Source organism: Macrobrachium nipponense, chromosome 40, assembly GCF_015104395.2.
Source record: "Macrobrachium nipponense isolate FS-2020 chromosome 40, ASM1510439v2, whole genome shotgun sequence".
NCBI lineage: Eukaryota > Metazoa > Arthropoda > Malacostraca > Decapoda > Palaemonidae > Macrobrachium > Macrobrachium nipponense.
In genome coordinates this window covers 58,469,527-58,497,107 of record NC_061101.1, presented here as the reverse complement: position 1 = coordinate 58,497,107, position 27,581 = coordinate 58,469,527, and the positions used below count along the sequence as shown (strand labels likewise).

The 27,581-nt window shown below is 42.7% G+C and overlaps 1 protein-coding gene across 1 annotated transcript in view; it reads right to left on the bottom strand.

Annotated features, from left to right (window-relative positions):
- Nucleotides 1-27,581, bottom strand: part of LOC135212182 (T-cell immunomodulatory protein-like) — a 178,362-nt gene that overhangs the window by 37,228 nt on the left and 113,553 nt on the right. The window contains exons 4-5 of the mRNA XM_064245627.1: nucleotides 10,249-10,462; nucleotides 4,856-5,055 (exon numbers count right to left, since the gene is read on the bottom strand). Coding sequence (XP_064101697.1) covers nucleotides 4,856-5,055; nucleotides 10,249-10,462 — 414 coding nt within the window. The remainder of the gene's footprint in view (nucleotides 1-4,855; nucleotides 5,056-10,248; nucleotides 10,463-27,581) is intronic.

Below are 27,581 nucleotides of genomic sequence, written 5' to 3'. Positions count from 1 at the left end.
GGTTTGCCAAAGAGTACCAGGTCTGGAAGTAGATCTGTTGCCACAGAGGCAAACCACAAGCTGCCTTGTTACGTAGCCCCCAATCTGGACCCTCTGGCATACGCTACGGATGCCCTGAGCATAGATTGGAACCAGTGGACGAAGATCTATTTATTCCCTCCAGTGAACCTTCTCCTGAAGGTGCTGCACAAGTTGAGATCCTTCGAAGGTCAGGTGGCTCTCATAGCCCCTCACTGGCCCAAGAGCAACTGGTTTCCCCTTCTCCTGGAACTAGGTCTTCGCCCTCACCCTCTCCCGGACTTGAGACTATCGCAACAAGTTCAAACGAGGACTGTGTTCGATTCCTCAGTCTTCACAAAACCCTAACTTTATGGATTTCATGAAGTTTGCAGGTAAGAGAGTAGGCGACATTGATCCACAGAACATGTTGTTCTTGGAGTCAGACAAGAGAGAGTCTACGCTTCGCCAGTATGACTCAGCAGTTAAGAAATTGTCTTCGTTCCTCAGAGAATCAAATATCAAAGTAATGACATTGAACGTGGCCATAACCTTCTTCAGGTCTTTGTTTGAACAAGGCTTGGCAGCTGCAACAATAACAACCACTAAGTCAGCTCTGAAAAAGATTTTTCTTCTCGGGTTTGGTATCAATCTAACGAGTCTTATTTCACCTCTATCCCAAGGGCATGTGCACGTCTACGGCCCATCACAGACCGTCGTCAGTGTCATGGTTTCTTAATGATGTTCTTAGGTTAGCCTCGGAAACAGACAACTTCAAATGTGATTAACCAAACCATTTTGCGTAAAACTGTTCTTATTGAGTCTACTTCAGGTGCCAGAATATCAGAGCTGTCATCTTTATCTAGAGATGAAGCGCATATTGAGTTCCTTTCCTCGGGGGACGTGTTGCTTTCGCCAAATAAGAAATTTCTAGCTAAGAATGAAGACCCCTTGATGAGGTGGTCTCCATGGAAGATTGTCCCGCTTCCACAGGATCCATCGTTATGTCCTGTTAAGACTCTTAAGGACTATTTATCTAGGACGTCTACCTACTACCGAAGGCCCCTTTTCATTAGAAAAGATGGTGGTACACTATCTCTAAAGGCATTAGGCAGCAGAATTTTATATTTTATCAAGAAAGCCAGCCCAGGGTCATTTCCCAAGGTGCATGACATTCGGGCAATAGCAACTTCTGTTAACTTCTTCAAATATATGGACCTTTGATGATCTGAAGAAGTATACTGGTTGGAAGTCACCCTTGGTTTTCAAAAGCACTACCTTAATCTTTAGAGGATCTTAAATATCATGCAATAGCTGCAGGAAGACCAGTGTCTCCTACTACTACATCATTATAGTACCGTCCTTGTGTCATATGAATTTTTTTCAATTATGCCAGCCTCATTAACATTTTACCTACCTCAGGAAATGCCTTAGCTATTAGAATAAGTGTATAATCGTGTATAGTTTTACGTACATACAAATTATCTGTAATTATTTGTTTTATTATGTATGTGCCTTGTTGCAAATGTTGCCACATGTTTTTGGCTGTATAGTATATTTTGTAAATAAATTGTATTTTTTCCAATTCTAAACTATTTTATTATTTCCTTTGATTTCATTAATATGATTTTTCCTTTCAGGATAGTATAGCTTGGTGTTTCTCTGGTACAATTTCACGGAGCGACACGGCTGAGCCCAGAAAAGGGATTTTGACGTAGGAAAATCTATTTCTGGGCGAGGAAGCCGGTGTCGCCCAGTGAAATCCCCCCTTTTTTCCTTTTTTCCCCCCCTTGCTGTGCACCAAGCTTCTATGCTATCGATAAGTATGACGCCGCAGTCCCATTTAACAGGGTAGCTGGGTGTGACCTATAGGTTGGCTCCCCGTTTTTCAGGTCTTTTGATGAGGAAAAGGCTAATTGGAGGGGTTGCTGTGGTAGTGTTTAACACTCGCCCCAGTTCTATACCGACACCTTTTTATTTAGATGAGCGAGTCAGAGACTTCTGACATGTCCAATTTAGCAGTTCTCTGGTATCATAGCAATATTTTACTAGAAATAGTGCTAAAGAGGACACATTTCACTGGGCGACACGGCTTCCTCGCCCAGAAATAGATTTTTCCTACGTCAAAATCCCTTTTTTATCTTCTATTCCAGTTTTAATTTACATCATTATAAAGCCAAAAAGGCCACCTTCCACCAATATCTCTCACTCAGACATTTCACAACATATATGGCAAATGTAACATGATAAATTAGTGGCAGTGATTTAGTGTAATATATGATTAAGTGTCACCCTATAAGGTGAATAAGCTACACTTCAGCATGGAGACAGTTCTTCAAAAACTCATTAAAATGACCTATGAAATGGGGACTGGGAGGACATGAGGTGAAAGATTTTGTACAAGTAACAACAAAATCTAGTCTATGCAGAGTGATAATGACGAGGGCTGAAAAGCACACTTTTCATGAAGGAAAGCCATACGAGAAGCAAGACAATGAAACCTTAAAGGAAGTGGCAACATGAACTTCAAGTGCAAGGCTCAAGTATGAGGTAGGCATAAATAGGAAACCAGAAGGACAAGTTAGCAGCACTAACACTCCTGCAAAACCCAATTTGTCTAAGTTTCATGAAAAAACATGACTGGCACTTTCAGTGAAAGAGCTGAGAGATTTGCAGAGTCTAGGGTGGCTAAGGATGAGTGGGGTGTTTACCAAGTTCATTACTAATGGGTAAGGGTCTGCAAACTTTCTCTGAGCATGCCTTCTAACAAGGGTTGACTATACTACCCCACAGAAAGTACTGTGTTAAACAGGTAAGAGACCCTACGGAAGGGAGGGATTTAAGAAGAAAACTTCATGAAACTAGGGCAGAGCAGGATGAAACTGCACATCTATTTGTAGGCTAGGGTATAGAGACCTTTCAAAAGGTGGACTGAAATGGCTGAATGCAGAGAAGTTAAATAATCAAGAAGATTTACTCCTTAGGGAACGGCTTGTCAGCACATGTTCACCTGAGATGGCCCTATTCCTCAGGGAAAGGGTATCAAGAGACACCAGCAAAATGGTGAATCAAGCTCATGGGCTAAGTTAAGTAGATTCTTGGATGCTAATGGGCTAAGCATAGGGAATGCTACAAGCCAATAAGAGAAGTCCAGTGGGGCATCCAGAAAATCAAAGACTACAAGACTGCTAAACATAAGCAAGAAAGACAAGAGTAAAGATAGGTACTTTGTGTGCCAAGCCAGTATACATAGCCAAAGACTGCTTTTCTAATAGTGACAGGCCAAACAAAGGTGATACAGGATTAGATTGGAAAAGCTTAGTAACAAGACAGTAGCAGTTGTGACCACAACTCAAATCCAGCAGGTGAAATGGAGGGTGAAATGTGGGTAGTGGGTTAATATGGCCTTTCTTAGCAACATTCACTTCAGTGATGTTCCTGCCTACACAAGTTATGGTAGAAGAGACTGTTTAGCCTTGGCAGGCAACTCTTTTAAAAGAAGACACTCCGAAAATCAAACCAGTGGGTAGAAGGGACCCCTTTAGCCTTGGTAAGTAACCCATCTAAGAGATGGTTACTCTTATGCAAACCTTGTTTAGCCAACTTTGGGCAGCGCTACTGCATTGTACTGTGGCCTTCCATGGTCTTGGGTTTGAGTTCCCTTGCCTGAGGATACAATCAGGCATTTATCCTTTTTTTTTCACTTTTTCTATTTTTTTTTAGTGTGCAGGACAGGCTGATGAGAAAGAAAAGTGGCGGGCTCATTGGATTATCAGGAAAGTGCCTTCGCCTTTACTCAATCTTTTTCTTTTGAGTGTTGTATAATTTCTAAATCCATCCTGACTCCCCTCCCCCATTGTTGTGGCAAACCTGGCAGAGTTCTTACTTGCCTTACAAGGTAGGCGGAGCCCTACCTTGTTGAGAGTTGCTTCTGGGGCTTTTTACAATGATATATGGTGATGTATATATATATATATATATATATATATATATATATATATATATATATATATATATATATATATACACATATATACATATACATATATATATATATATATATATATATATATATATATAACTATATATATATATATATACGTATATATATATATAATATATATATATATATATATATATATATATATATATATATATATATATATATACATACACACACTGCTTTCAAAAAAAATTTTTTTAAATAGTAATGTATATATACTGTCGCTGTTGGTGGTACCTATGTACTGCTGTTTATTGTTCTGTTGATTTTACAATGTTACCGTTGCTATGAGTCTATATATTAGTTTTTTGTAACTAATTGTTTTATGTTGATTAATTTTTAATTCTTTTTGGGAGGGAATATTGAGCTGAACCCTGGACCTATTACTCATTACAGTAAGAGAAATTGCAAAGTACTTTACGCAAACATTTTGGGGCTTAAGGTCAAAGTTTCTTGATCTCCAGAGTTGTGCCCATAACTACAATCTAATGTTTTTATCTGAGCCTCTCATAACTAGTACCAATTTATGTTTGTAATCATGTGGTTTGATGGTCCTGATTTTATTTACCGTTGCAACATCCCACATGCGCAAGATATGTCTGTATACACTAAGACTGGATGACCTATTTATCAGCAGAAAAATTTGAAGTGTGGGTGCCATGAAGTTCTTTGTTTTAAAATTTTCATTAAGTTGTACAATGTGTTTGTAAATAACCAAATCTTTGTTTTTATGATAAAATTCATTTGTAAATCAAATAGTATTTATAAACTTTATCCAACAATAATTTACTTTTCAAATGATAACACCTGTTTTTCTTAACTATTCATAGTGCAAGAAACACAAAGCTAACTCACCTGATATTCCCAGGACATGCATACGTGCTGTGTGAATCTCATGCATAGGTGCCCCATGGGGTAAGGCAACCATTTTCCAAGAATCTTTGGCTACTTCTTTATACCATAAGGCTGATATATCAATTACTGTTACCCATTTGCGGCCTTCTCGACCCATTATAACCACTCGGTGGTCATAAGTCACAAGAGCCAACAAACACCTGTGGCAAAATGTCAGACATTAGTAACCATATACCTATCCCACCTGATCTGATGAGAACAAAATAAGCACAACTTTCACCAGTGAAGTTTTATTTCCAGCTGGAAGAATAAACAGTTGAATTTCATAAATCACAGGATAAGTAAATAAAAAGTATATGTGACATTTGTGAAAATACCATGAAACATTACAGTACAGTGAACACCCCTATTATTCAACCAACCTTTAATGTTATTTTGCCAATAAGAAGTTTGATTTTGCATGTTATTATTTGAAAGATAAATGTTTCTACTTGGAAAGGCAAAGGAGAAAGCTCATATGCAGAGTAGCTTTAAAATCCTAATTCCCTAAAGAGCATATTTGAGATGACAATAGTTGGTCACCTACAAGAAACAAAGACAAGAGACTTGTTACCACATCCTCATCTACATTCACATGAATTTTACTGACAGACATGAAAATTCACGACATCTCAGGTGACACTGGTCATTTTACTGTAGGAAAAAGACAATCCACTGATTGATTTAATATAAATTATATGGTGTCACAACATCAAAGGTCATCAACACCTAAAAATGTTTGTAAAATCAGATTTTTATTAATGAAACTAACACAAATTATGAAAGTTCTTAAAGCAGTACTTTGTTGTTATTGAAGACTACCATTGAAATATTTTGCTAGACTCTAGCTTCTTCTGAGGTTAAAATTTACTTTCTCTCTGAGGATTCAGAACATTCAGAGGGGGAATACCATGTCAAGTTGGCAGGACATGGACACTACCAGCAAGTGCCACATAGATAATGGGACCAGATAGTTTCAGGATGTCTGTCTATCAGGAACCCATAGGTCCAACAAATGCCTATGGCCAAACCTCAAATGACATTGGAGCAGTTTTCCTATCTCCTTGGCATATTTATATTTATGTAGACCAAAGGAGAGGTGACTTTGTAATTTCCAACATTTCTGGTTACTACTGCCAACCAGACTTTCTCATGATATTTGCCAAGCCTTCTTTTCCTTTATCTACATTTATGGTAAAAGCCTCTAAACAGCAAATGAGTCATTCTTATTAGCACAATTAATGCAGTAATGTTCATCAAATTGTCTGCTCTTCCACTGAATATAAAACCTACATGGGCTGACACCTAGCAAAAGTTAATTTCTCAGACAGGACAATTAACTAAATATCCATTCTAAACTCTTAAGACAACTGGGTGCTTCCCAGTTGTCCCAAAGATTGTAGTACACTCAGAGTTACTAAAAATTACATAGTTTTTCTTGCCTTAAGTAACAATTTTTTTTGTAAGTTAAAATTGCACATAATTCTGCAGTAAAAATTGATGGGAGTGTACAAAGAACAACTGTGCTTAATATGTGGGAAAATAGCTTTAAATCCAACACCAGTATCCAATTTAGAGCCACCAATGTAAATTGGAACAGCATCCTTGTGTGTAAAAGCATAGTCTCTAAAAACGGAGCTTGCATTATTTCATTAATATCTCCTGCTTTCCTACATTCAGAAATTTATAGTTTTTATTTTCTGGTAATCATTATGGAGGAATTGGAGAGTGGAAAATATCTGAATGGCAATATAATACACTTGTAAGGTTTAATTTTTCAAAATCTCCTTTGCTGTGAATGAGAAGGGTCTTGGCATTTGGGGGACGATCTTTGTAATATACGTACAAGAATATACTACTACTTCTCCCAGGATATTGGCAAGAATAGACCTGCCATCCTCATCTTGAGTCTCAAAGAGAAGATGTCAACGCATAAAGGTCTCCCTGACACCATTCTGTTGCAGCATCAACAAATAGATACATATATGTACATTCTTTAATGTATCTATTATATTGATAAACAGTAATTTTGTACATTAGTATATGTTAGTTATGATTTTCTTGGTGATTTTACATAAATTGTTTATTCAAGATATTTCCAGACTTCTCAAGTTGACCAGGATTATGTAACATCTACTTGCACCAGAATTATACAGAATTTGAGCAACTATACATAAGTAATGGGTAAGGAAAGGAGAAAGAAGACAGACCAAAGCAACAGGAAATCCGACATGCCATCCCCTATATCTCAAGCAGAAAGGAGAACACAGCATTTCATTTCAAAATACTGTATGTACATAATTTATTTTCAGCATTAGCTGGAAGTGAGGAGCCATTCTAAGAGAAACACCCCTGTCAACTAGTGCAGAGCCACATCCACAAGTTATGATCAGCCAAAGTGAAAATCTTTTCTCACCTTTTAATGTGGGTTAATTTTTCACCTTTATCTTGTCATGGGGATACATTTAAAAAAATTTTATCTTTTAATAAGTGTTACATTATTTGTTAAACCACAGGCCACTGCCCACATGCAGCCTCATTTCAATCTTTTTGTAACAAAATTTTGTGCAAGTGAAAAGGATTAAATGGGTGACAGTGAATTTGTGTGAGTTTTTTTTACTGATATCCCATAAGGTGAGTAGCCTACACATCAGCAGCATAGTGACAGAATTAACATAACTCCTGAGTTGGCAGGAAGATGGGCACAGAGGGACAGGAAATGAAAAAATTCATAAATAAGCAACAAAATCAAAAGAAAAGAGGCAAGACAAGAAGCTGCATTACAGAAACAAGAAACTGAAAGGCCGATTTATGAAGAGAATTCTAAATAATAAGACTCAAAGTAAAAACATAAGGATACACAAGCCACACTAACACCCCTACAGACACTTCAAAGCCAAAATTACTAAGATTTGATGAAAAGCATGACAACATGGACACCGAATAAAGCCAAGGATGGCAGAGAGATGAGTGGGTTGTTTATTTAAGTCCATTACCAACAGGTAAGACTTCACAAATTTTTCAAGTATGCCATCTGAGTAGGCCTTGAATTGCATCAGCTTAAAGAGAACATTGTTAAAGCGGTATGAGATGACTGAGGAGAGACATAGAAAAAAAAAAAAAAACTATGAGACTCTTCCAGATCAAGACTGCTTATCAGGTGAAATGAAATAGTTGAATGCAAAAATGAGTTTCATGAATTTGCAGATTTGCTTATCAGGGAAGAGTTTGTCAGAACCTGTTCATCTGAGACAGTACTATTCCTCAGGAGACGGAGGTAAACGGGTAAACGGCTGGAGTAACTTTAATAAGTTATTTCCCTTGCTGTTTAGCTCGCCCGCAGATCAAGGGGGTGTCCCCAGCTCCACTAATTGCCCGATGTCACCCAGGATTTTGCTGGCATTGCACGGGGACGCGTCATCTATTGACGTTTACCTGCACAAGAGGCTTAATCCAACGGGTGGTGAAATCTGTTAAGGCCCTTTAGTCAGCTGGCCAGAGAGGGCTGGCGGGGCGGGACCCCGTGTAACGCCACAGTTAACAGCGTGGTATCCACCGGAGAGATTTGTGCTCCGAGAGGTGCAACCTTTAGGGGGGCAGGTCCTGAGCCTGTCTACCCTGGCACTGGTTGCGAGTCACGCAAAAGTCCGTGAAGTGGCCACGCCAGTGTCTACCCAAGCAGAGGGTTAAGTCTGCCTAAGAGACATTGGCGAGATGGCGAAGCTTGTGTAGCAGTACTTGGAGGCTCATGGGATAAACTTACAGGAATGCCAGATGCCAATGAAGAAGGATGCCAAGCAGAAGCTGAGAAGATAGGTGCCTTATGGGTCACAAATTAAGACAATTAGCCAAAAACTGTGCTCATTAAGAGTAATGACCAACAGAAGTTCAAGCAAAAGACAATTAGTGTTTCATTAAAGGAAGAAGGAAGGGATGATTTATTAGGACACCGACACAGCCCAGATGGAAAACTATGTCGAAAACGGTGAGTAAAGCTGGCAATTATTATTATTAATACCTTGGGAAATAACTTACAATCAAAGAAAATTATAATTCATTAGCATTTCTGCATTAGCCAAGATTTGAACTGCGACCCTTGGTTTAGAAAACACAGCAAGTTTGACAACCCCCACCCTTACAGATGCTCAAAATCACTGTCTGTCATTATTTCTAACCTTAGGCCATGGTTTGGCTTAGAAACAAAAGGCAGTGACTTTGACCACCCTGCTTGGTACCCAGATGGTCAAAGTCACTGTGTTGTTGTTTCTAAGCCAGGGACCAAGGTTAGTCATGTGGTCAGTCACTATTTATAAATAATCAAAAACCTTGGTTCAGATCCTCACTAACACAGAATAATTTCCTTTGCATGCAAATTATTACCAAGGTACTATATAGTGAATTTGGTATTAAAGTATATTTGTGGCTTAATATATGTGAAATATACATGTACCTATATATGTGTGTGTACATGCAGTGCATATTTCTTTTTGAAATGTGAAATGAAAAAAAGTAATTTCCATCAGTGTCCCAAGTGGTTGCAACAGCAGATAAGTTACTATTATCAGTCATTTAACTTAAGAATGGCTCTCTCAGATTGTCTCTTTACTTGAATACCACGGAAAACAGAAGGAAGTTTATTGCTCTACACAATGTTGCCTTACATGTACAAATCCTTCTTTTCTCGATGAGGCGCTCCAAAGATTACTTCTCTTCTCCCTTTTCATCATAATTAGCTGCCTGTTACTAGGTCAGACATAGGTTTTTACCCTATGACTTGGTGCAAGTTAGTAGTATGCAATGCACAACTGTCTCAAATACTATTCAACTAGATTCAATTCCAGGTCTTTAACCGTTTTTTTCTATTAGAGTTTGTGGCTGCCTGTAAATGTCCTCCCCAAGGAATTCTGTTGTCCCTTCAGGTCCACTGTCAAATGTCAGCACCTGAAGTGCCTGCTGCATAAGCGAATGTGTTTGCAGTGAAACAAATATATTTTTAATCTATATTATACAAACCAATTAGTACTATGGTTACAAGGCATGCCTGCTTCCCAACTCCACTGCTCTGTTGCAGCAGGATTAGATTACTCATAGAAAGATTCAATTAACTAATATGGACTGCTGAAAACTTGTGTACATATATTAAGCTACAAGAGCCATATAACACAAGATTATGCTATGTGAAAGTACTAATGGGTTTTGATTTAGAAAATTAATACGGCTTTTTCAAAAAAAAGTATGTTTCCATAAGTAAACCTTGGGAGAGATAAATCTTGAATCATGCAAAAAAACAGATTATGAAATTGAATAAAAATCAAGGTTATCGAAAATAAAATTTTAAAAAATGTAAGACTCACCTCCCATTGACTCCTACACCATATGGTGACCAGGACCCTTTCCAGTAACCTCTGTGGCTAGGATCTCCACCAGGCATAGCTGGAGATGTGTTGCGTATCAAGCGTGGATCAAGTTCATTCCATGCACGTTCACCTGATGTAATGTACCCATCAAGCATCAATGTGTGTGCTGTGCTGCGATCCACATGGTCTAAAATGTGCTTCATAATTATTTCTGTCAAAGGAAAAACATATATACTGGTTATAAAAACATAAAAAACCAACAGCAATTTTATAAACTATATACATAAAAAAAAAAATAAAGACTACTTATTTGTTTTCCATAGATTTAGGTCTCCCCAAAGTGTTTCTGGATCCCGATTCTTCTCCAACAGATGCAAACTGAATTTGTGCCAATAATACATTTTTGATGCCAACAAAAATGTATTAACGCATTTTTTTAAAACAAACCCACTTTTTTTTTTACAACTGAATTAGGTTCTTCAGTTACCTTTTTGGACATATTCAAAAGGAGAAGATTCTAGTCTATTCTAGCTCTAAACTCCTTCTACTGGCAGAAAATGACCATATCTAGTGTTGTCCAGCCAGTTTGTAAACTTCATGGGACTGGAAAGTGAGGAAATTACCTTGTAAAGCAATAGACTTGTACGTACCAAGAAATTTTTTTTTCACAGAATTTGTTTTTGCACAAAAAACACATAAATTAAAGACAGTATGTGCACCTATCTGTTGGGAGAGGACTGCATTATTTGCACTTTATACTACATACTTAGATACTACATATTTCACTTGGAACCAGTGAGCTACTAAACAACAATGTCTAGAAGTCTGAAGTTCTGGGGATTAATAAGGGGCCATGACATGAACTAGTACCCTGTTAATGACAGCACTATGTACAGTCAGTACTGCAAAAGGACCAATTCGCCAGTAGGCCAAAACACTGACTCTTCCTCTGCAGAAATGCATACCCCTATTGTTCTTGCTGTGTGAAAAGGGACCAAGATTAGAAGGAAAAGCAGTCAAGTCAGGAAGCATCCTCTCCTTTTGAGAGTAGTAACAAACTGGCTACTAGAGAGCCATTTGAGAATAATTCTTGAGAGCCACAAACCAAGATTAAAAATTGAAAAAGGTTTTTGGAACCTCCATAAATCAGAGCTGTAGTTACAGCCCTGTTTCATGACCTTTGACATCTGTTATCATAAGCTTTCAAGATGACTTGATGTAACCAAGAATAGATGAAAAAAAATTGGTTCCCCACCCTGTACTGAGGTATTACTATTAGCGTACTTCATAAAGTGCATTGCAGGCATTACTAAATAGTGCTTGCAGTATCCCTTTGGCACCTGGATGCACCCAGTTATTAGCCTTTAACTTTACCTTCATTCCCACTCCCTTTCTTCAGTCTTGCTGTTTAACCTCTCAAACTATTACTTCTGAGTGCAACTGTAGTGATTTCTCTCTATCCTACCTTCGATTCTTGTACTGGATCGATCTCTTTTATCTTGCTGTTCAACCACTCATACTTCCTCTTTTCACTGTCTAATTGCTGAATGACTAAAAGAGCCCATGTACTTGGTTAAATGTCCTAAATTTCATTAATCTAATCATTTCAAAGGTTTTCAGTCTTTCATGGATAAATCTTGAATCTTCCTTGTCAACAAGTGGAACAAACAAGGACAGAAAACAATAAGAGCAACGAGCTGAGGTTGTAAAAGAAGTCATTTTACCTTCACCATGTAAGCAGTCATAAAAGCTAAGCCAATGCTTCTCTGGTTGGTTGTGAGAAACCTGGCTAGAAAGAACATTTAACTTGCTTGCCTACTAAGGATGGTTATTATGAATGCTGCCTTCAGAGTAAGATTCTGTAGAGAAGAACCTTTCAAAGGTTCATACAGTGAACTGGATAGGCATTTTAACACCAGTGACAAGTCCAAGGGTGGGGACTGCACAGTCCAGGCAAGACTTCCCTTTCAAAACATTGGCACATGTAAGGAAGTTTAATGGAAAAGCCCAGCTTTTGAATATGTACCTATCAGAAGGCATAGCAGTAACACTTGGCGACAGTCTGACACAAAAGACCTCTCTCCTAAAGGCAGTACTGGAGACCTCATAAGTATGAAGATTAAGGAGGCTAAGACTCTGTGTAGTCCTCAAATTGTACAAAAAACTCTTGAAATCAAAATGGCTGAGACCAAAGTTGCGCTATGAGGGTTCTGCACTGCTTTCAATAAATGATGCATATCTAGGGTCGCAAGGACATCTCACACAGAAGTACCTGGTTCCATCTGCTAAAGGTGTCAAATACCATCTTGCACTTTCTTGGGATGACTCTGGGGATCAGAATGGTATTATGACCCTCTGCCCACAACAGAACATCCACCATCAGTTGACACTTGCTTGAGATTTTGTTACCAACTTTATTGCATGGCAGAATTGTCAGACATCATGCCTACCAATTTGTCAGATATGGGGATCTTTCACCTGAGAGAGAGAAGAGGAATGAGAGATGAGAGATGAGAGAGAGATAACTTTGAGGATGGCGAACGAGGGAGAAGAGAACGAGGAATGGAGAGAGAGAGAATGAGAAGGACACGAGAGAGAGAGAGCAGGAGGAGAGAGAGAGAGAGAGTGTGTGTGTGTGTGTGTTAACTATTGTTGGTATTGGTTCATTTTATTATTATTATTATTATTATTATTATTTTGTTAAAAATGACTGCTGCTTCAGCACTATTAATCTTATAAAGAGTCTTCTCTATCTTTCTGATGACGGCTTTCTCGTTGTTGCTTAGACTGGCGAGCAACGCACCAAAGGGCATGGTAAAATTCGGTTGAGTCATTTGATTTATTATTGCTTATACAATTCTCTCTCTCTCTCTCTCTCTCTCTCTCTCTCTCTAACACGAACGTTTCCTCCTGATCGACAGGACATTATCAAGCGATAACTGCTGAGGGACTGAATTCCAGTGCGAGTCCTTCTCCTTTTATCGTGGTGTTGCGAGCTCTCCAGTACTGGTCAGAGCACTTCTCCGTAGGTCGAATTTTTATTGGTTCCCGGGAAGGTGACTCATACGGCGGGCGTTGACGAGTCTTGCAGACCTTCTCAGGTAGGGGGTATCACCGGGAGCTCTTGATTGGCTTCTACCTGCGTGACGTCACCCCCTGGTATTATTCTCATGTCCGGTGTTCGTTCCATGCGCGCTGGTACTTTCGTTAGGGGAGAGGGGTTGTGGTCCTCCTCACACACGTCGGTATCAGGAACGCTTCTTGGGTGGTATTGAGGGGAGGCTTTTCCTCGAGGATGAGCAGCGCTTCTAGGAGACGCAGACGTCGTGAGTCAGGTGCTCTCCCGATTGATCTTAATATTCCTGACGATGTCGTCTCTGGTGATGTTTCTGCGGTGTACTGCAAGGGCGTGCTGCCTAATGGCGCCCTCCTGGCGTGGCAGGAAATCCTTTTTGACAGGCGCATCGTCGTCATGCCGATGTAAATCCCAGGGCATCCTTGGGCGGGGCATACGTATCGGTAGACGACGTTGGACTGCTTCAGGGGGTCTCCTGCCGGTGGGGAGGGGTTGTTCTTCATCAGGAGGTCTTTCGTACGCCGATTCTTTGTAGTAAATAATGAGGGACACTCTCTTTCCTTCCTCCATGGGGCGGACGTGTTCCTCTATTATTTTCTTCATGGCTGCTTCTTCTTCCTTGTATTGGTGGTGCATGAAGGCTTTATAGAAAAGTTTGATATCCTCCGGGGGCGGAATGTTCCTTCTCTCTTCCTCCGTCATGTACCACTTGTCAAGGGCGGCTCGAGTTTCTCGGTTACGAGTTTGTTCGAGTACCCATTGTTAATTAGCATCTGGGATGCTCGGTCGAGTTCGAGGTGTGTGTCCTGCCACGGTCGAACAGTGCGAGAGGGCCCTCCTGACGAAGGCCCTGACGTTGGTGGTCTTGAACCGCGCAGGACACTCGCTATCACCATTCAGACAAAGTCCGAGGTTCGTAGCTTTGGTGTAAACGGTAGTCGCCAACTTCTGATTCGTCTTCGTGACAAGGACGTCGAGGAAGGGGAGCCGATCGTTGCTGCTGTACTCGACAGTGAAGTTGAGTGCGCTGTTCTGCAGGAACTGCTGCGAAGGGCTTCTACCTCATCCTCGCAGTCGGCTTGCACGAAGATGTCATCGATGTAGCGTCCGTATGTGCGGGGACATCTGTGTTTGCGAGAAGACCCTTTCTCCACTTCTCCCATGTAGAAGTTAGCGAAGAGGACTCCTAAGGGGGACCCCATCGCTAATCGCAGTCTGAATAAAGGAAAAGAAAGAAGACATTCACCGTAAGGCGTGCACGACAAGAGGACAGCCGCCCGTCTCGTTGCTCATCAGCACCTCGGAATACTTCGAGAAACTCGACGCCATCTTGTCTGATGTCTCTAAGTTCGAGAGACTTACGAAGAACCCTACGGAAGACATCAAACGCGACGCCAACCGGGTCATCGCAGCCGTGAATGCCGCTACGAATGCACACACCCTCCCGCCCATCCAAGGTGACTACAGCCTCGGCTACCTATACGGGAACGTGAAGACCCACAAGGAAGGCAACCCCCTACGCCCGATCATCAGCCAAACGCCCGCCCCGACTTACGCTCTGGCCAAACGCCTTAATAAAATTCTGACCCCCTATATCCCCTCCAGGTACTGCCTCACCTCATCGGTGGAATTTTTGGAGAAGGTCCGCGACTCCCCGGTGCGGGAACCATGGCGTCCTTAGACGTTGAGTCCCTATTCACCAACGTCCCAGTCGACGAGACGATAGGGATCATCATGGAGCGGGTATATAGGAATCCCGATATGAGACCCCCTAACATCCCAGAAGACTCCTTAAGAACCCTGCTGGATATCTGTACGAAGAGAGCCCCTTTCACCACCCACCGAGGACAGTATGTACTGCCCCAAAAGGACGGAGTAGCGATGGCGGGTACCCCCTTAGGAGTCCCATCTTCGCTAACTTCTACATGGAGAAGTGGAAGAAAGGGTCTTCTCGCAACACAGATGTCCCCGCACATACGGACGCTACATCGATGACATCTTCGTGCAAGCGACTGCGAGGATGAGGTAGAAGCCCTTCGGCAGCAGTTCCTGCAGAACAGCGACTCAACTTCACTGTCGAGTACAGCAGCAACGATCGGCTCCCCTTCCTCGACGTCCTTGTCACGAAGACGAATCAGAAGTTGGCGACTTCCGTTTTACACCAAAGCTACGAACCTCGGACTTTGTCTGAATGGTGATAGCGAGTGTCCTGCGCGGTTCAAGACCACCACCGTCAGGGCCTTCGTCAGGAGGGCCCTCTCGCACTGTTCGACGTGGCAGGACACACACCTCGAACTCGACCGAGCATCCCAGATGCTAATTAACAATGGGTACTCGAACAAACTCGTAAACCGAGAAACTCGAGCCGCCCTTGACAAGTGATACAGACGGAGGAAGAGAGAAGGAACATTCCGCCCCCGGAGGATATCAAACTTTTCTATAAAGCCTTCATGCACCACCAATACAAGGAAGAAGAAGCAGCCATGAAGAAAATAATAGAGGAAACACGTCCGCCCATGGAGGAAGGAAAGAGAGTGTCCCTCATTATTTACTACAAGAATCGCGTACGAAAGACCTCCTGATTGAAGAACAACCCCTCCCCACCGGCAGGAGACCCCTGAAGCAGTCCAACGTCGTCTACCGATACGTATGCCCCGCCCAAGGATGCCCTGGGATTTACATCGGCATGACGACGATGCGCCTGTCAAAAAGGATTTCCTGCCACGCCCAGGAGGGCGCCATTAGGCAGCACGCCCTTGCAGTACACCGCAGAAACATCACAGAGACGACATCGTCAGGAATATTAAGATCATCGGGAGAGCACCTGACCCACGACGTCTGCGTCTCCTAGAAGCGCTGCTCATCCTCGAGGAAAAGCCTCCCTCAATACCACCCAAGAAGCGTTCCTGATACCGACGTGTGTGAGGAGGACCACACCCCTCTTCCCCTAACGAAAGTACCAGCGTGCATGGAACGAACACCGGACATGGAATAATACCAGGGGTGACGTCACGCAGGTAGACGCCAATCAAGAGGCTCCCGGTGATACCTCCTACCTGAGAAGGTCTGCAAGACTCGTCAACGCCCGCCGTATGAGTCACCCTTCCTTCCCGGGAACCATAAAAACTCGACCTACCGGAGAAGTGCTCTGACCGTACTGGAGAGCTCGCAACACCACGATAAAAGGAGAAGGACTCGCCACTGGAATTCAGTCCCTCAGCAGTTATCGCTTGATAATGTCCTGTCGATCAGGAGGAAACATCGCGTTAGAGAGAGAGAGAGAGAGAGAGAGAGAGAGAGAATTGTATAAGCAATAATAAATCAAATGACTCAACCGAATTTTACCAGCCCTGCCCTTTGGTGCGTTGCTTCGCCAGTCTAAGCAACAACGAGAAACCGTCATCAGAAAGATAGAGAAGACTCTTTATAAGATTAATAGTGCTGAAGCAGCAGTCATTTTTAACAAACATGTCTACGAGAGGGTCTCCTTCCGAAATATTATTATTATTATTATTATTATTATTATTATTATTATTATTATTATTTTTTTTTTTTTTTTTTTTGCTTTATCACAGTCCTCCAATTCGACTGGGTGGTATTTATAGTGTGGGGTTCCGGGTTGCATCCTGTGCCTCCTTAGGAGTCCAATCACTTTTCTTACTATGTGTGCCGTTTCTAGGATCACACTCTTCTGCATGAGTCCTGGAGCTACTTCAGCCTCTAGTTTTTCTAGAATTCCTTTTTTCAGGGATCTTGGGGATCGGTGCCTAGTGCTCCTATGATTATGGGTACGATTTCCACTGGCATATCCCATATCTTCTTATTTCCTATTTTCAGATCTTGATACTTATCCATTTTTTCCTTCTCTTTCTCTTCAACTCTGGTGTCCCATGGTATTGCGACATCATGAGTGATAGTTTCTTCTTTGACTTTGTCAATCAACGTCACGTCTGGTCTGTTTGCAACGTATCACCCTATCCGTTCTGATACCATAGTCCCCAGAGGATCTTTGCCTGATCGTTTTCTATCACTCCTTCAGGTTGGTGTTCGTACACTTATTACTGCAAGGTAGCTGATGTTTCTTGCACAGGCTCCAGTGGAGGGCTTTTGCCACTGAATCATGCCTCTTTTTGTACTGGTTTCTGTGCAAGTGCCGGGCATTCACTTGCTATGTGGTTTATGGTTTCATTTTTCGTATTGCACTTCCTACATATGGGAGAGAGATATTTCCGTCTATCATACTTTGAACATATCTGGTTCTTAGGGCCTGATCTTGTGCCGCTGTTTATCATTCCTTCAGTTTCCTTCTTTAGCTCTCCCCTCTGTAGCCATTGCCAATTGTCATCGCTGGCTAGTTCTTTAGTCTGTCTCATGTATTGTCCGTGCATTGGTTTGTTGTGCCAGTCCTCTGTTCTTTCTGTCTTTCTCCGGTCTCTGTATATTTGTGGGTTCTTCGTCAACTTTTATTAGTCCTTCTTCCATGCACTCTCTTAGCCACTCGTCTCACTGGTTTTCAGGTATTGCCCCAGTGCTCTGTTTTCGATGTTGACGCAGTCCTCTATACTTAGTAGTCCTCTCCCTCCTTCCTTTCGTGTTATGTATAGTCTGTCCGTATTTGCTCTTGGGTGTAGTGCTTTGTGTATTGTCATTTGTTTCTGGTTTTCTGATCTATGCTGCGGAGTTCTGCCTTCGTCCATTCCACACTATTCCTGCGCTGTATCTGATTACTGGCACTGCCCATGTGGTTTATGGCTTTTTATCATATTTCCGGCGTTGAGTTTTTGACTTGAGTATCGCCTTGAGTCTCTGCATATATTCTTTCCCTGATCGTGTCCTTCATCTCTTGGTGTTTTATATATCTCCTCCTTCCATTATTCCCAGGTATTTATATCCTGTCTCATCTATGTGTTTGATGTTGCGCTCCCATCTGGTACTTTGACCCTTCAGTTCTCGTTACTTTGCCTTTTTGTATGTTGACTAAGGCGCATTTTTCTATTCCAAACTCCATCCTGATGTCCCCAGATACAATCCTTACAGTCTGGATTAGGGTATTCTATTTCCTTGATGCTCTTACCATACAGCTTGATGTCGTCCATGAACATCGATGGTTGATTTTGTTGCCTCTTTTCTTGAGTTGGTACCCGGCATCCATCTTCTGTAGAACTTTTGTCATGGGAATCATTGCTACTACGAAGAGTAGTGGGGACAGTGAGTCGCCCTGGAAGATCCCTCTCCTGATATTAACCTCTGCTAGTCTTATTCCAGAGCTTGTAAGTATTGTATTCCAGTTGCGCATTGTATTTTTGATAGGAAGCTGATGGTATTTTCCTCTGCCCCATATATTTTCAGGCATTCTATTAGCCATGTGTGTGGTATCATGTCGAAGGCTTTCTTATAGTCTATCCATGCCATGCTTAGGTTGGTTTTCCTTCTCCCTACTGTTCTTCATTACCATTTTGTCTATCAGGAGCTGGTCTTTTGTGCCCCTACACTTCCTTCTGCAGCCTTTCTGTTGGTGGGGGATGGTGTGTTTGTCTCCTAGGTAGTTGTATAGCCTTTCACTGATGATACCTGTTAGTAACTTCCACATTATTGGTAGGCAGGTGATAGGCCTGTAGTTACTGGCTATATTTACCCTTACTCTTGTCTTTTTGTACTAAGGATGTTCTTCCTGTGGTCATCCATTTGGGTGCTTGGTGATTTGAGATACAATGCTGGAGTTGTTTCTGCTATTCGTGGGTGTAGGGCCTTGAAGTTTTTGAGCCAGTATCCATGGACTTCATCGGACCTGGGGCTTTCCAGTTTGGCATTTTCTTTAGTTGGTGTCTGACTGTGTCTGTCGTGATCTCTGTGAATCTTTGTTTTATTCTCCTGTTTCTTCTTCCTTGACTTCCTGGAGCCATGTTGCATGTTTGTTGTGTGATACCGGATTTCTCCATATGTTTTCCAAGAGTCTCTTACTTGGTTCGGCTTCAGGAATTTCTGGGTGGTTGTCTTCCCCTCTTAGTTGGCTGTATAGTCTTTTCTGTTGGTGCCGAATAGTTTGTTCTGTTGGTATCCCTTATTCCTGTTCATGTACCGTTGGATCTTGTGTGCTTTGGCCTTAAGCCTCGTTTTTTACATCTCTATTTGTGTTGTTTAGTCCCTCTCTTGTACTTTGTATTTCTCGTTGAGTTCCTCCCTTGTTTTCTTGCTTCTTAGCCTTTTTTCTGCCATCTCTTTCAGTTTACTCAAGTCAGATCTCATCACCATGATTTGCTTTTCCAGCGCCTTTTCCAAGGAGGTTGCTGTTTTGGTTTCTGTTGGGTTTGGTTGTGACGGTGGTGTTGTTGTTCGAATCCCCCATCAGTTCTGCTACTAATCTTGCTCCTGCATATGTCAAGTTATTTGTTTCTGTGATACTGGTGGTGTGTATTAGGCCCATTATTTCATTGACCTCACTTGTTTTCTCCCTTAATTTCTTGGTGTTGTAGGCTTTCATGGAGGGGATCTTTGTTCTCTCTGTATCTGGCTCCATCCATTGTCTAATCTTTTCTACCTCCCATTCCGTCCTCTCTGTTACTTCGTCGGTGTTTTCTTCATGTGTCCGTTGTTTGATACCTCATCCTCCCTGGTCGTCTTCTGTGGCATCGTCTCTCAGTTCGTCTTCGTGTAATTCGTTGTCGTGTGACATTTCCCTTTCCAGTTCTTCTCTTTCTGTTGGGGAGAGCCAGTTCTTTTTCTTTATGTTCCTTACTTGGTCTGCCAGCCTCTGCTCTGTGGGGGGTGTTATTCCTCTCATTCCAGATGTTGACCAATCTTCTTCTATATCCTCTCTCCGTCGGGTTGCTTCTGATGTAGCATCTCCATATTTTCCTTATTTTCTTCTCTGTCCATTTCTTCCTTTTTGCCTCTGTAGCTCCAATCTCAGGCTGTTGATTACTGTCGTTGTGGTGATCAGTTGCTGGATGACGACCTCCAAGTACCTGACCGTCTTCCCCTACAATTGGGTTGAATACCTGGTTGCCGGACAAAGCTCCTCTGTTGCCAGAGGTTCCATTTACGTCGTTGTCGTTTATTGCTTCATTTCTTTGCATCATTGCTGAGTTTTGCTATTTAACCCATAGCTGGACCCTACCCCCCCCATCAGGGATAGGTACTCATTTACAGCTGAGTAGACTGTGGAAATTATTGGTAAAAGATCCTTTCCCAAGGAATCAACGCCGAGGAGAGCGGTCACCCATCCACGACTGACCAGCCCCAATGTTGCTTAACTTGACTTAAGTCTATTGACGACCTAACCCACTCCTCCACGGCGCCACATTATTATTATTATTATTATTATTATTATTATTATTATTATTATTATTATTATTATTATTATTATTAGTTATTATTATTTATTCTGATCATGCACCCAATTCATACAGAACAAGACCACAGAGGCCATTGACTTAAAATTCAAGTTTCCAAAGAATATGGTGTTGATTAGAAAGAAGTAACAGAAGGTAATGGGAAATACAGAAACAAAAGATCAGTAATTATAAAAGAATAAATTAAATTAATAAATAAGTATATAAAAATGTAAGTACTATATTATTAACATAAAAGAACTGTTTTAGGGCAGTGATGCATTGCCTCTTCACTCGAACTTTTGAAGTTCCAATTGCATATCATCCTCAGGGAGACTTCCGCAGTCCAATGCTGTGAAGAATAAAGGGATTTTGACGAAGGAAAAATCTATTTCTGGGTGATTGGCTCGTGTCGCCCTATGAAAGGAAGCCTTAATATCATTCTTTCTAGGTAAAAAATTAATCTAAAATTACCAGAGAAAACAAAATTAAGAAAATGTCAGTAAAACTGACTCGCTCACTCTTTAAAAGAAGTGTCGGTATGAGAATAGGGCGAGTGAGAACACTAACCACGAGACATTCACCAATTAGACCTTCCAATCAGAATCCCACAAGAGAGAGCTGATACTAACGGGCGATGCGGCCGCTACTACTACTGCTAGGGGACGCCACGGACAGCAGCGCCACCCCTAGCGGTCATCCTTAATCTAAGAACATCTTGTCCTGCAGGGGGGGGGGCAATCAATACAGGGTGGGTTTTCATAGGGCGACACCGAGCCAATCACCCAGAAAATAGATTTTTCCTTCGTCAAAATCCCTTTTTCTGGGCTCAGCTCGTGTCGGCCTATGAAAGAGTACCAGAGAAACAGACAAGATGGGAAAAAGGACAAATGAAAAAACAGTTGTAAATGAGGGATATAATATAAGTAAATCAGTTTATTACAGCATATAAACTAAGTACTTAAGGCTAACTTATTTTAAACAATGACATAAAGAAAGTTAGTAATGTAAAGTACTTAAATTACAGTAAACATAGTAAAGTACAAAAATGCAGTGTAATTTAACAAAATAGATTTACTTAGATAACTTATATACAAAATATACAAACACATTGTGTCCTACCCTAGCAAAAAATAAAAAAAAGGGTAGGTACACTGAAGTACATTATCAGTACATAGTGTGGATGTCCCTAGCAAAAAAAAAAAAAAAAAAAATAAGGGACAATCCACTAATATGATCTCAGCGGCTAAGGCTAGAATATCCGAGAAGCATGGCGATAGGTGAGGTATGTTGGGATGAGGTAGGTAGAGAGGAGACCTGGATCTATACTACGACTACTATACAGTATCAGGGGAAACAATGTTTCCCGCTGCTACTGCAGAAAATTTTAAAGATTCCAAGGACTTTAGATAATGACGTTTAAAGACTGTCGGAGATTTCCATCCAGTATACTTTTTAAGATCCTCAAAGTTCATATGTTTGAAAGTAATTATTGAGGTGGCTACTCCCCTGATGTCATGTGCTTTTGGAAATGAATCAGGATTGGCTTGTTTAATGAAGTAAAGGATTTGTTGCCTAATACCTTTTACTGATAAAGTACCACCTTTTTCTCTCATGAAGAGAGAACCTGAGGATCTTGAGGATGTACGAGATAGAAATGGCTCTAAAGTTGATACTGGGCAGAGAGAAGGGTCTTGCGGAAGTGGGATGACTTTCCAAGGGGCCCACCTTGCAAGAGGATCCTAATTTTTAGCCAAAAACTACGATCCGGAGCAAGCAGAACTTCTCCTGAGGGAGGAATTCCACATGACCCGATCATCTCTGGATAGAGCCGACAGTTCTGAAATTCTAGCTCCTAAAGCTAGGCTTTAAGAATAATGTCTTTCTAAGAAGCATTGTGAATGTACAAGACGAGTTGTCAGTATCTGATGCTAGTTTGAGGACATCATTTAAGAACCATGAGACTGCAGTAGGCCTTTGAGAAGGTCTAAGTCTAGCACAGGCTTTAGGGATAGACGTAAAATAAGATTCAGTCAGATCTATCTGGAAACCTAACTGAAAGATCTTCTTCAAAGCCGATTTATGAGTAGTAATAGTGCTAGCTGCTAAACCTTTTCAAACAAGGATCTGAAAAAGGTATAGCTAAATTAACTGTCATGGTTGTAGTGTTTGATTCTTTCAGGAAGGATGCTAATTTTTTTAACAGCTGAGTCATATTGTCTAATATAGTTGACTCCCTCTTATCTGATTCTAGGAAGAGGATGTTTTGTGGATCAATGTTAGCATCTTTATTAGCCGCAAACTTCATGAAGTCCATAAAGTTAGGGTCTGAAGAATTCCTGAGGAAGCGAACACAGTCCTCATTTGTACTGATTGTGACAGCTTGGGATTGGGAATCCGTTGAGGTCGGAGACCCAATTCCAGAAGCAGAGGATACCAGTTGCTCTTGGGCCAGTCTGGAGCAATCATGGCTACTAGTCCCTTGAAAGTCCTCAGCTTGCTCAAGACTTTCAAGAGAAGATTCACTGGAGGAAAAACATAAATTTTTCTCCACTGATTCCAATCTAACGACAGAGCGTCCGTGGCATAAGCCAGAGGTCCAGGTTTGGGGCCACATAGCAAGGGAGCTTGTGGTTCGCTTGTGAGGCGAAGAGATCTACTTGGAGACCTGGGACTCTCCGGCATATCCACCAGAATGACCCTCGTCTAGGGACCATTCTGATTCCAGAGGGACTGACCGGGACAAGGCGTCTGCTATCACATTTCTTACCCCCCGCCAGGTGAGTGCGGACAGATGCCATTTGTGTTTGTTTGTCTAGGGCAAAGATGGCTATCATGACATGGTTCACATGCTTGGATTTGGACCCTCCTCTGTTGTTGCAATGAACTACCACTGCACTGTCCAAAACTAGTCTTAGATGAGACTTTTCTGGGGGCAGAAGTCTCTTCAGGGTAAGAAATACTGCCATTGCTTCCAGAACGTTTAGTGGAGCTGGCGGAATTGAACTGACCAAGTCCCCTGAACCTGTTTGAACTGAGAATATCCCCCCCACCCGGACAGAGGCATCCGTGTGAATGGTTAACACTGGAAGGGGATATTGAAGGGGTTACCCGCTTGGCCAGGTTCTTTACTTTTGTCCATGGACGGAGTTGATTGCGAAGGATCTGTGGAATTACTGACAACTTGTCTCGAGATTTGGCGTTTGCTCTCGATCGCCAAACTCGATTTATATCTTTCAGGCCTTGCTTTCAGGAGGATATCTGTCACTGAAGCAAACTGAAGGGAACCTAGGATTCTTTCCTGGCTTCTCCTTGATGTTTTTGCTTGCATTTGAGAAAATGTCTGACAGACTTTGCTATCTCTTTCCGTTTGGCCACTGGAATTGACAGATTGTGGGAAGACAAATCCCATGGATTCCTAGCCACTGAAAACGAGACTCCGGAGTAAGTCGGGATTTCGTTTTGTTTATCTGGAACCCCAGATGTTCCAGAAATTGAACTACCTTTTTCGTGGCTTTGAGGCATTCCTCGACTGTTGGTGCCCAGATCAACCAATCGTCGAGGTATGCTGCTATCATTATTCCCTGAGTTCTCAATTGTTGCACAACTACTTCTGCTATTTTCGTGAATACCCTGGGGGCTACATTCAGACCGAAGGGCATCACTTTGAATGAGAATGTCTGGTTTCCTAGCCTGAATCCTAGGAATGGGCGGAAGTGTCTGGCTATAGGGATATGATAGTATGCGTCTGTAAGATCGATGGAGCATGTTGACGGCTCCACGAGGAAGTAAGGTCTTACTTGCGAGAGGGTAAGCATTTTGAACTTGTCGCAACGAATGAAAGAGTTTAGCCTTGACAAGTCTAAGATTACCCTTCTTTTTGTTGAGCCTTTCTTTGGCACGCTGAATAAGCGACCTTGAAATTTTAGATGCTTGACTCTCGCAATAGCTCCTTTCTGAAGGAGTTCCTCCGCATAATCTGTCAATTCCTTTGATGGTACTTGGCGGAATGATTTGATTGGAGGGGGATCTTTGATCCAACTCCAACCCAATCCCTTGGACACTATGCTCTGTGCCCAATTGCTGAACCCCCACCTGTGACGGAAGAGGAACAGCCTCCCTCCTACCTGGGGAGCCTCATTGTTGATGGGCGGGTTGACCTCCACGCCCTCCTCTGAACAGCCTACTCCTTGCCGCCCTTCTGTGCCACGCTGGCGAAAGTGGCCTCTCGCCCTACCTCTCGATTGCCTATTAAAGGGAGGGTAAGCCTGACCTTCATACATAGGGTTGAAGGCCGGCGAGAGTGCGTAGGAGGTCGAGGGTTGTGACTGAGGAGACAGCAGGAGGATGGGCTGGGTCTGCTTGGATGTAGAAGGTTGTCCCTGTTGGGTAACCGGGACGGCCTGAACGAATTGCTGCTGTTGCTGGTGTTTCTGGTAAGGCTGGAACCTTTTACCAGACTTCTTTGGTTTCTTACCAGCAGCGGGGGCGGATTCTTGCTTCCTCTTAGATGAGATACCCCACCTAGCTCTAAGCTCTGGTTGAGCCTAGCAGCCTCGTGGTGTACCTCATTTACAGCGGACTCTGGAAGAGATCCGCTCCCCACATGCTGGAAGCCAGGAGTCTATTAGGTTCGTGCCTAATAGTGCACTCCTGCAGAACGTGCTTTCGGCAATTCCTCCTAGCTTGGAAGAAGTCGAAAGCATCCGTCTGAACCGTCTGAAGCTGGGACTTGGCCAGAATCTTAAACAACGGTTCCGTGCCATACGAGAGAGCAGCCATCTCTGTGATAATCAGAGAATTGAGGGACCTGCCAACCTAGTTCGAGCGTCGAACTCTGCCTGAATCAAGGAATCAGGCAGCCTTGGAAGCTTTTCGCCAAACTGGTCCATGGCACAGTCCGGTTTGAGCTTACCAAGCTGAAAGTGGCAGGCAAGTTCTCCCACAATTCTCCGAAAGCTGGGAAGAGCGGAGAAGTAGACTCTGCTTCCCTCAGCTGTGGCATGGACTCATCCTTGAGGACTGCCTGAAGAGTCGTTTCTACTATTTTTGTAGCGAACGGAAGAGAAGCCTCCTCCTCCGTCGCAAAAATAGTAAAAGGACTCTTGAAAGCCTGGAGCTTGGTGTTGGTACACTCCCAGTCCTCAAGGCAGTGAACCCATTCGCGTTGAGCGTGATCTCTACTATAGAGAACGTTCTCCCTGGAGATCTTGTCCTCCCTAGTCAGCGCCGCTACGGTCAGCCTAGCATAACCAATGAAAGGCTGCGTCAATCCCGGAGGATAAAACTCGAAGTCCTCAATCCTTCGAGTTCCACACTCCGGGACAGAGATCATACCATCTTTGAACGGAGCGTAAGCGGCCACTCTCCATGGGTTCTCCATGGAGAAAGCTGGTAGCGACTCATAAGGTGGAAGCTGGAGAATCCAGCACTTGCTACTGGGGAGACTGGAAGAGGAGCCTGAGCAAGCCCAGCTACTCGGTCCTCATTCTCTCTAACTCTGTTAGAGAGATCTTGGATGGACTGCCCGACTGAGACAGAGTGCTCGACAGTTGTGCGAACATCTGCTCGAACTTTGTTCCTAGGGCGGAGACTTGTGAGCCAACCATCTCACCTACCTGTTGCATCACCACTGCTGAGAAGCAGTGGGATCAAAGGTGCTAGGTCCCGCTACTCCAACCGGCGTTGCCGGAGTGGATGCGGTGGAGGCCGGAGAAGGCATTGGCTCAGCGGGAGCGCGAGCCTTCTCCTTAGAAGACTTGCTTCTAGAGCTCTTTGAATATGAGGAGCTCGGCTTAGCCTTCACCGCGTCAGCATAGGAAGTCGAAGACTTCTTAGCTGAAGAAGACGACGACGACTTTTTAGAAGTCGTCTTAACAAGGGTCTTCGGTTCTCTCTGTCCCTTCACCTTTGGGGGTACAGAGAGAGCGGGAGAGCGGGTAGGGATCTCAGATCCCAAAAAGCCTTGGAAGAAGCAGTAGAGAAGGGACAGGAGAAGATCCAGGAGCGCCCAAGGAAAGACCTTAGGCACCTGACACACCTACCTCAACCAACAAATCCTCAGCACCTACCGCCATAGGCTCAATATTAAGGTCCAAGGTTGCGACGTCCGGGACCGTTTCTTGCGTGGCCACGACCCCGAAAGACTGCTGCATCTCCTGCTGGATGGAGGCTATGATGTGGCGGGATCACAAAAACAAGTAACCTCCCCACATAAACTTAACCTGTCTGGCTATCAAACCCACCCCTCAATCACACTTCCACTTAACACTAAAAAAACACAGCAGGACAATTGCCCCAATACCTACATACAGAACAAAAACACAAACAGGTACTCACCGCTGGCTTCTGATACCTAGGACTAGGCTGTGCTGTCGTCCACTGGATATAGGCTATAGGCTAGCCAACACACAACCACCGCCGACAAACCAAACACAAATCAACCACCCGGGACCCACAACCCCACAAACTAAATAACCCAACGACTAAATGCAGATGAACACCAACCGCCTGAAAAACACGACAACCACACGACTTACAGCAGTACAACAACCCGACCAAACCAACCCTGCCCAACCACACTAACAGGACACCGAAAATGCACCACCAACCTTCTTAACCTCACCACAACCAGACAGACACATGCACAACAACTTCACAACCCCAAAATCTACAAATAACACACAAACAACGAAACACCAAAGGAAAACTGCTGCCAAAACCAACACTGACTTGACCAGACACCTCACTGTTTACAACTCTCGTAACAGACTTCCATTGACTACCTACAGAGTGCCACAACAGACATGCTTCCGACCGCCATCTAACCACTCCCATTCATTCTTCCACCAATCTCTCTCTCTCTCTCACACAACCTTTGTAGATGTTGTCAAATATAAACTAAAATTACTCCTCCATATTAC